The following is a 10,218-nucleotide window of genomic DNA, read 5'->3' on the forward strand; positions in this document are numbered from 1 at the left end:
GTTTTTTGAGCGACAGGCTATGCTATGACGTTTTTTGAGCGACATGCTATACTATGACGTTTTTAGAGTGACATGCTATACTAGGACGTTTTTAGAGCGACATGCTATGCTATGACATTTTTAGAGCGACATGCTATACTATGACGTTTTTAGAGCGACATGCTATACTCTGATGTTTTTAGAGCAACATGCTATACTATGACGTTTGAGCGACATGCTCTACTATGACGTTTTTAGAGTGACATGCTATACTATGACGTTTTTAGAGCGACATGTTATGCTATGACGTTTTTTGGACGACATGCTATACTATGAGGATTTTAGAGCGACAAGCTATGCCATGACGTTTTTTGGACGACATGCTATACTATGACATTTTTAGAGCGACATGCTATACTATGACGTTTTTTGGACGACATGCTATACTATGAGGCTTTTAGAGCAACATGCTAGACTATGACATTTTTTGGATGACATGCTATACTATGAGGTTTTTAGAGCGACATGCTATACTATAATGTTTTTTGAGCGACAGGCTATGTTATGATGTTTTTTGAACATGTTATACTATGAGTTTTTTCGGATGACATGCTATACTATGACGTTTTTAGGGCGACATGCTATACTATGACGTTTTTAGAGCGACATGCTATACTATGACATTTTTAGAGTGACATGCTATACTATGAGGTTTTTAGAGCGACATGCTATACTATAACGTTTTTTGAGCGACAGGCTATGTTATGATGTTTTTTGGACATGTTATACTATGAGTTTTTTCGGATGACATGCTATACTATGACGTTTTTAGGGCGACATGCTATACTATGACGTTTTTAGAGCGACATGCTATACTATGACATTTTTAGAGTGACATGCTATACTATGAGGTTTTTAGAGCGACATGCTATACTATAACGTTTTTTGAGCGACAGGCTATGCTATGATTTTTTTGGACGACATGTTATACTATGACGTTTTTAGAGTGACAGGCTATGCTATGATGTTTTTCGGACGACATGCTATACTATGACGTTTTTAGAGCGACATGCTATACTATGACGTTTTTAGAGCCACATGCTATACTATGACAATTTTAGGCAACATCCTATCATTTTGCGCTTTTTGAACCACATAATAATCTATGGGGTTAGACTATAATGTGGTATGTGTAGTCACTTTGGCTTTAGTGGAGAGGATTTTACTATCCAGCTTATCTGTGCTATAATTTAAATGTAATAACTGTAGTGTTCATCATTACTTTGGACATATTCTGGGAGGTTATTTTTCCAATCTGCACTAAGATGTACTCCAACATCAGTCATTAAACAGCGTTATCCGTAATGGAGTAAATTTATGATTTTCTCCAGTTTAACTTCAGAGACTCAGCAGATTTTCAGGACTACTGACAACACAAAATCTTAACCTTACTGTTTTAATCACATTTAGGTTTCCTAAGCGTTAGATTAATATGAACCAGCATCTCCACTGACAGTTTTATTAACTAAATGTACCACATTACACTGACACAACACACTTCAGCTGTTTACATAAAGCACAACACAAACATCGTTAGCTTAATGCTACGTTAGCTTTAATCAGGCTACGACTGAGCAGCTAGCTCGGTTAGCATCGCTAACATTGAAACTAATATTTACCGGATGCTAACTCTCTTCTCTGGTCAACACACATAGAAATGAACTCCACCAACATCTGGAGTGCATAGCACACATTATATCTGACACTAAAGCTGCATATAAAGTGCAGTAAAAGCGGCACCGATACGAAAATAAACATTAACTTACCAATTAGAGTCGTTTCAGTGTTTGCTGGTAGAATCAGCCGAAGTTAGAAAACTGGTTAAAATAAGCCAACGGGCAGGAAAACTGTCTGTGGAAAATGTTCTGCTGCTCCACCGATAAATAAACCAACAGTTATTATACCAGAATTAATCCAAACGAGGAGAGCAGAGTCATGGCTGCCTCCTCCATAGGACCTGTCAATCATTCCTGACCGGACTGTCAATCAAGTAACCCCGCCCCCTGGCTTCGCAAAACGCTCTATAAAAAATCTATATTGATTTATTTTAAGATCGGCCACCTGATCTCTCATTCTGACCATGAAAACTAACGAAAAAAAATATATATATGCACAGTCTATGCACCGTACTCTGTTTGGCTCCACACTTGCTGATGACCACTTCCGGTCTGAGAAAATGAAAAAACGGACCTTTTTTCGTTTCTGTCTCTTGCTGATTTTACTTTTTGTTATTCTAAATATAAAATGAAAATCAAAGCATTTTTAAAGTTTCGTATATCCCTTTTTGATCATGAAAAGGAAAAACGGCCTTGTATTTCAATTTTTATTTTTTCATTTTAAAACGAAAATCAAATAACCACTCGTTTTTGTTTTTCAATACCCGTTTCAGAACGGAAAATCCAATTGCCAAAATATACAGGGACCAGCTCATCTTGTACTCACATCTTGCCAAACTCTCGACTTTCCGCCCCTCCAGTGAAGCCGTGAAGCCCACACCCACAATCGAGCACACACGAATCGCAAAGGGCGGGCCTTAAATAATATTTAGCCAATCAGCGTTGTCCAAAACTGACGGAGGGGCAGCCGATTGGCTGAAATTCTAGCCTCTCGACCACCACTACTTATTGTCAGTTCCGGATTGCGAGTTTTTAATCCACTCACGCTTCTTTAGGGAGGTTTGTGGGTTAAATGTGGTGTTAAACCGAGTTTTACACTTTTTCCTGGCTTTGAGGAATTTCTACAGTCGACCTGAGCGCTGGAATAAATAAAAATGCCAAGGTGAGGAAGCTTTTCACACAAATTCTTGACATGTCGAAACAAATTCTTGAAATGCCTAACAGATTCTGTAATTTTACTGTAGTTCTGCTCAGGTGACATTTTAAAATCTTAATTTTCTCAGATAATGACTAAAATTAATAAGCTAATGGATGCAAGCCAATGTTAATTTATGTTTTCTTTGCTGCAGGTGAGTGTAAACTATCGTATTTGTTCCTGTGTTTTGTGTTGTCACACCCATGTTGCTGGTTGAGACATTCACAGAGATTTCTCTATTTACTCCAAGTTTTCTCCGGAGAGCCTGGTCCTCTGATGAAAAGCTCAATGGCAAAACTGTGCTGATCACAGGTGCCAACACTGGCATCGGAAAAGAAACTGCCAAAGACCTGGCGAAGAGAGGTGAGTCTGACTGCCATTTAAATCCACAGTCTGAAATTTGGATTCTTAATACTGAAAATGCACCTCACACTGATCCTCTTTTATATTTTGTCTGTTTTATTTCTGCTTAGTCATGATTACTTGCACCTATTTTCACTGCCTCACATGAAGGAATATAAAAGCATTACAAAAATATAAATACATCTTTTTCTTCTCCAAATAAGCCAAAAACGCACAGCTGGAAATTTGAAATGCATCTCTTCAAGTTTAACTTTATTCACTTGTTTCCACTAAACTTGGTGTTGCATAGATCTGCAGAAAACGACAAAATGTGATTAAAATTGCATTTTCTTAAGACTTTGTGGCTTGAAATTAGAGCACAGTTATTATATATTATGGCAGTTTTAATATGCCAAAGTTTAAACAAGAGGAGGTGAAACCTAATTCATGCAATCATATGTTTTTTTCATTCTCTGTGTGCATCTAGTGTGCTGTACTTGAAAGAAAAAACTAATATGAATGGACACCATATACCTTTTTGATATTTTGCACAGCAGAAGTGTCAGTGATTATATTAGTAGCAGCAACTTTACAGCAAAATTCATCCATCCTGTTGTCCTGCATCCAGGCATCAGGCAGTTCTTGGTGTCTGACGTGTGGACGTGTATTAACATTAGCTAATCCTCGTTTTTTTTAACTAGTTATTGTTTACTGTAAGCTAACATAAGCTAATTAGCACTAATTAGCTGTCAAGACTTAAAGCTGCACACTGCTGTTCAGTAATTAGGTTGTTTTCTTGTGAGAGAAAACAGTTCATTGAGGATGTCTCTTTATGGCAGCTATCAGCTAATAGAGTCATCCAGACCTCCAAAAGCAAGAAACCATCACTGAGATGTGTAGCAATATAAAATAGACTTGGAAAAGCGTCTTTGTCAACATGATTCTGTATATTTCACATCATGTGTTCAGCCTGGGGCTGTAGTTTTTGGAAAAACTGTCTGCTGTTGTTTATTTACACTACACTTCAAAAGTCTGGGGTCACCCAGACAATTTCATGTTTTCCATAGAAACTCGCACTTTTATTCATGTACTAACATAACTGCACAAGGGTTTTCTAATCATCAATGAGCCTTTCAACACCATTAGCTAACACAATGTAGCATTAGAACACAGGAGTGATGGTTGCTGGAAATGTTCCTCTGTACCCCTATGGAGATATTCCATTAAAAATCAGCTGTTTCCTGCTAGAATAGTCATTTACCACATTAACAATGTATAGATTTAATTTCTGATGAATTTAACGTTATCTTCATTGAAAAAAAACTTTATTATTGATAAATTACTGATTTCCAGACTCTATTTCAGGTTAATCTGTGGCTGTCTTCTAATTTAGCTGGTAGCATAGCCTTAGCCACTGTGAGAGGAGATACTTTCCTGGTTTGTTTTGATGGCTTGTGTTTCTTGTTTTTGCTGCTTGAAAAACATTTCTGAGACCACAGAGTTACGACAGACAGAGAGAGGAGGCTGCATCAGACCTGTGCATTTATTTGGTCAATAATCGGCCAATAAAATATCGATATTGATAATCGGAAGAACGCCAAAAATCAGCCATGATAATCGGTCTATCCCTAGGATGTGGCTTTAATTATCTGATAGTGTGGCCTTGACCAGTGACTGTGAAAGTCCAAATTAAATTGCAGGTTTATTTAAATGGCAGAAGCCACAGGTGAAGAGAAAGACGACAACAGTTTTTGTTTGTTCAATGTAATATTTCTGTTTTTAAGTGGACTTTAATAAAAAAAAACTATTTCCCATAAGCCCAGAAATAAGAGGCAAATCGCCAAATGAGTCGAGTTTGATTAGTCCAGACATATAATAACAGCAGGACAGAAGAAAAAGAGTGTCGTGAAAGTGTAAAACTGACTCTGAACAAGATTTTTGGTCAGTTTTATAGATATAAACGAGATACAAGTACCCAAGCTGCCATGCTGTTCAATCTTCATGGTAGATTATTTTTTCTTTTTTCAAATCATAAAGGTTTCTGTTTAATTTAGCAGCTACTTTGTGAAAAATGTGGAAGGTAAACCCCAGAAACATGCTTCGTTTTTCAGCAAGACCTTTGAAAGAAACGCTGTGTAAGAGATTGTGTTGGGGTTAGTAGAGTAGAGGTTAGCTCTGATATGACCTCATTAGGTCTCTTTCAAAGCAGAAAAAAAATGCCCGTGTTATCTCAGTTGTTTTTTATTTTTTATTTGGCATCTTGGAAAAGTTGTGTCACAATAGAAAAACAATGAATTCAGTTGCTAAAGACGAAAAAGTAAATAAATATCCCTTTGAATTTGTTTTTTATTTATTTCTGCCACTGTAAATGCACACATATGCAGAAAATATGAGTAACAATTTATGTGTATTGTATGTCACGACGCTTATTTGACAGTTTTGTTTAAATTTAGGCATTTTAAATCTTCCATACCACACAGAAATTGTACATAAATCAAATACAGTCATTCTGATACTCAAAGTTAGACATTTAGACTGAACTCAGAAAACATTGGAGTTTGATACTTGGCTTTAATTACAAAAATAGAATTTCAGTCACAAGTTCTACAGGTGGAAATGTGACTTTTGACATTTACAGTAAAAAAAATAACTTTAATCTATTATTTAATACTTAACCACACATAATCAGACTATATTAATAAAGATTAACTTTTGGAGCTGCTTAATGTTAATATAATTCCTTATAATATGTATAAGACGGTTCATCTTGTCCTTATGCATCATTTTTATTGTGTTTTCTTCTCTATTTAGTGAATATTGGTCATGTTTCTTACTTTCTCTGTGGAGACTTCCTGTTCATATCTATGAAGCATAAAGTAATGTACTCATTTAGTCACGAGAGGGTGCTGTGTATCCATTTATCCACATGTTATTTGTGTATCTGTTGACTCTATGCATTCATGTACACAAATAATCTGTATATTTACACACATATGGCCCACGCTGTTGTAAATCTGTTGTTTGTTCCTTTGTTTAGGGGCAAAGATCATCATTGCATGCAGAGACATGGAGAAAGCACAGGAGGCCTTGACAGAAATCATCGAAACCTCAGGCAACGACAACGTCAAGTGCATGAAACTCGACTTGTCTGACAGCAAGTCCATAAGAGAGTTTGCTGAAGCCATCAACAGAGGTGAAATCATTTCTTCCTGAGAAAACTCTGGGTGTAAAAGTGCTTTAAAGCAACAAGGTTTTACCTCACTGTTCTCTTTTTTTTTTCTACAGATGAGCCAAAACTCAACATCCTCATCAACAACGCTGGAGTGATGGTTTGTCCTTATGGGAAAACTGCAGACGGCTTTGAGACGCAGATTGGTGTTAATCACTTTGGTAAATAGAAAAAAACCCAGCAAGGACTGAATTTAGAAATACTTGAACCACAGATGGCTTGTGCTGGTGCCACAGATTTAGTCTTCATTTGACACATGAATCCTCATCTAGACAATGAACTACAGCAAGAAATTCTTCGTGTTAGTGACTCTTTATTTGGATTTGTCTGTCATGTTGACTGCCAGTATTATTTTATTACTGTAACTTTAGGGTTTGCTGCTTCTTCTTCAACAGGGAGGTATCAGTGCTTTAAAAAGTTACTATAACTCCATATAATGTCCACTAGGTGGCAGACTGACATATTCATACTCAATTTAATTATTGGATCTCACTTAGCAGCTTCTTTGCAACACTGCTTTCTTTATGTTGTTGTTTGAATGCATTTACTGCAAAATTGTACGTAATACTGATGTACTGAACAGCTATTTAGATCCTACTTGCTTATAAGAGAAAATATACTATAAATGTACTTATATTAGTGCAAATATGAATTTTTTTTTTGTCTTGTGTGAAAGACTTACTACAAAGAGCATTTTATTCAGTATTTTACTTTCAGCTGTATGCAGTGCTCTATGTTGCCTTATTATTTAGCACTGATTTTCTTTTTATTGATAAATATTGGTTACCTTTTTTTATTAGCTTGATAAAGAGTACAGCTCAGAACATTTTGCCTGTCAAACTTTTTTCTTTTGTCGTTGTTTTGCTAACTGCCTTGTGTGTAAATTTGAAATCTGTTGTTAAAAAACCCTGCTACAAACTCTTGGATATTGTGCAACAATCCATTTATTTGGTCTTTGTCTTAAGTTAACACATTAAAAACTGAGTTGCGATGCGTCTCTTTTTTCTGTAACTCAGAATTGAATTTGAAAGCTACGTTGCCTTCTTCTCCAGGTCATTTCCTGTTGACCCACATGTTGCTTGACCTGATTAAAAGATCGGCACCAGCCAGGATCATCACCGTGTCCTCCATGGCTCACAGCTGGGGCTCCATCAATCTGGAGGACATCAACAGCGAGAAGAGTTACGACAAGCGCAAAGCTTACTCCCAGAGCAAACTGGCCAACATCCTCTTCTCAAGATCGCTGGCTAAACGACTAGAAGGTGTGTTATTTAACTTTATCGCTGTTATTTTATCCATTTTTGGACCATCTGGCCGCATTCATTTCAGTTGAATTTTATTTTTATACCACCATTTCACAACATATGTCATCTCTCATAGAACTTAACAGAGTAAGGTGAAGGCCTTATGAGTTTTAAACAAAGAACAGAGAATCCAACAATGCAATGGGAAAGAACAGTAAATGAAAAAAAAACCTTTAAGACGAGATGGTTGTCTGAATTTAAATGAAGAAAATTGCAAGTCATCTGGGACTTTATGTCCTTCAGACATGCCTGAAGTTTGATTAACTAATTTAGTTTGATTTGTACAGAAAATTGGCCAACACAATGCAGCACTGTTTATTCTGTAATTATTTTTTCCTCAAAAGCTCAATTTTTACTTTTCTTTTTTTTAAAACAGGCACAGATGTGACAACTTACTCTCTCCATCCTGGGGTTGTTCAGACTGATTTGTGGCGTCATCTCACCGGCCCTCAGCAGTTCATCATGAAGATAGCGAAGCCCTTTACCAAAAACTCTGTCCAGGGAGCTCAGACGACAATCTACTGCGCCGTGGAACCATCACTGGTGAATGAGACCGGTCAATACTACAGGTACACTTCAGTGTAGCGCACAGACATTACATTTTAGTTTATTAAACATTTACTTTCAACAGCTGCTGTAGGCAAAATCTGGAAAGGTGGGAAAGACTTTCTTTTTTCTGTTTCACACTCGGTCATCTTTTTTATTGGGTTGCTTTGGAGTGTAGGTTGTTGTTGTCAATGCTGGACAAGCAACTTTTCCTGCAGAAGTTTCTGCTATTGAATCAGGTTTTCCACCATCTGCATTCATAGAACAGCCAATAAGTATGAAACACTCTCTGAAAAGAGTTGTGATTAGACAGAGTCTCCCATAATGGACTAGATTTTTTCTAAATCTAACTGGAGACAAAAAGAGGTGCAGAGGTGTAGTTTACTTACAGGTCACTTGAATTATAAAATCCTGAAAAGTTTATTTTTCATGGAATTTTAGCCAAGAAATGCAAAAAAAAACCCAAAACAAATGAAACAGTGTTTTACAGCAACTTGTCAGTGTCATTTTTCCTCCTAGCAAGAATAAGTCAACACTAATCCTGTTAATCAGTTTGCATTTCCAAAGGCTTTGTTGGATCTGGACCTCATTTTGGAAACCACTCACCCACTAGTACAATATAATAACGAAACTGGTTGGAGAGGGATGAACATGGACTACTGAATTAATCATTATTTGACTTTGCTAGTGTGAAATTTTAGAAAAAAGCAGCTACAGTTAATATTAACTTGCAAAGAATAGACTTTATATTTAAAGGTAAATAGATCACTGATAGTCTAGCTAAACTTTAACTCACTTATCTAATGTGTCCTTGCTTGCAGTGACTGTACTCGTACCAGCTGCTCCTCTGCTGGTAAAGACGATGACGTGGCACAGAAGCTGTGGGAGCTGAGCTGCCGTATGCTCAACATAACATGGGAATGAACCAACCTGGAAGGAAAAGAAAATCTTTACAGAGTTTCTCTGCTAACTGATGCACTGATATCAGATTTCACTTCTACTGCCTGCCAGGAAATAAGGTGCAAAAGACCTAATAAACTTACATTCAGTTGTATATTTTTCCAACGTTTGCTGTATATGTATGAGCTGCACAGCTAAGAAGATCCCCAGTGCGTTCTGGCCTGGGCCTGGGATCTTTGTGTATGGAGTTTGCATGTCCTCCCACAGTCCAACAACGTGCTCAGGTTAAGTGATAATTGTAAATTACTTGTAGGTGTGAATGTGAGTGTGATTATTTGTCTTTATGTGTGACCCTGTGATAGACTGATGATCTGTCCAGGTGTCCCCTACCTTCACCCTAAGTCAGCTGGGATAGACTCCAGCCCCCCTGTGACCCTAATAAGGATTAAGTGGTATATAGATGTTGGATGAATGTTGTATATTTTACGTAAGAACCACAATTAATCAATGTAACTGTATATTTTATGTAAAGTTTCTGATCTTGATGTGTCCAGTTTACTATAAGTTTAAATGATTTTCTATTCATTTTGATAAAAGCTGGTCAAAGGTTATTTCAATGCAGTTAGTGGAATACTTTAGGGATAAACTTCAGTGACTTGGACCCCATTCTTCTCTGTGTCTTAAAGGATTTTTTGTGTCTGTATTTTCTGACATAAACTCACTCTTACACTCCATAACTTTGTTTCTGTCTGTGCTTTCAAATGCTTGACATTGAGTTAACTACTGTATACATTCCCAAAGATTTAGGGGGGATTAAACACATATTTTGAATATAAAAGAATACTAGCCAGTTTGTAAAATGCATCAATTGGTGCACCTGAACATATCACCTGTAATATTATGAGGTTGTCAGGTGTTTCAGGGTTTTCAAAATGGGTGATTCCATCTCAAATCATCTGGAGCCTTTGGCTTTATTTTACTGATTAAGTTGCATTTCACAGATTTGTTGTTTTGCACAATGTATATTAAGAAAAGTAGTGGGAAAAA

General features: G+C 36.8%; 1 protein-coding gene across 1 annotated transcript; it reads left to right on the forward strand.

Moving 5' to 3' along the window:
* Positions 1-2,670: 2,670 nt before the first annotated feature.
* On the forward strand, positions 2,671-9,908 carry LOC111570850 (retinol dehydrogenase 12-like). Its single transcript, XM_023273795.3, has 7 exons — positions 2,671-2,817; positions 3,101-3,213; positions 6,230-6,385; positions 6,478-6,582; positions 7,474-7,683; positions 8,102-8,294; positions 9,093-9,908. Exons 1-7 carry the CDS (start codon positions 2,810-2,812, stop codon positions 9,193-9,195), a joined length of 888 nt encoding a protein of 295 aa, XP_023129563.2. The 5' UTR covers positions 2,671-2,809; the 3' UTR covers positions 9,196-9,908.
* Positions 9,909-10,218: the final 310 nt, after the last annotated feature.

Source organism: Amphiprion ocellaris, chromosome 22, assembly GCF_022539595.1.
Source record: "Amphiprion ocellaris isolate individual 3 ecotype Okinawa chromosome 22, ASM2253959v1, whole genome shotgun sequence".
Taxonomy (NCBI): Eukaryota; Metazoa; Chordata; class Actinopteri; family Pomacentridae; genus Amphiprion; species Amphiprion ocellaris.

What these genes read in the sequence shown, in the direction of transcription:
- LOC111570850 (XM_023273795.3), top strand. An exon ending in CAAAGACCTGGCGAAGAGAG is followed by an intron (nt 3,214 to 6,229) that starts GTGAGTCTGACT and finishes TCCTTTGTTTAG; the next exon opens with GGGCAAAGATCATCATTGCA. An exon ending in GCTGGCTAAACGACTAGAAG is followed by an intron (nt 7,684 to 8,101) that starts GTGTGTTATTTA and finishes TTTTTAAAACAG; the next exon opens with GCACAGATGTGACAACTTAC.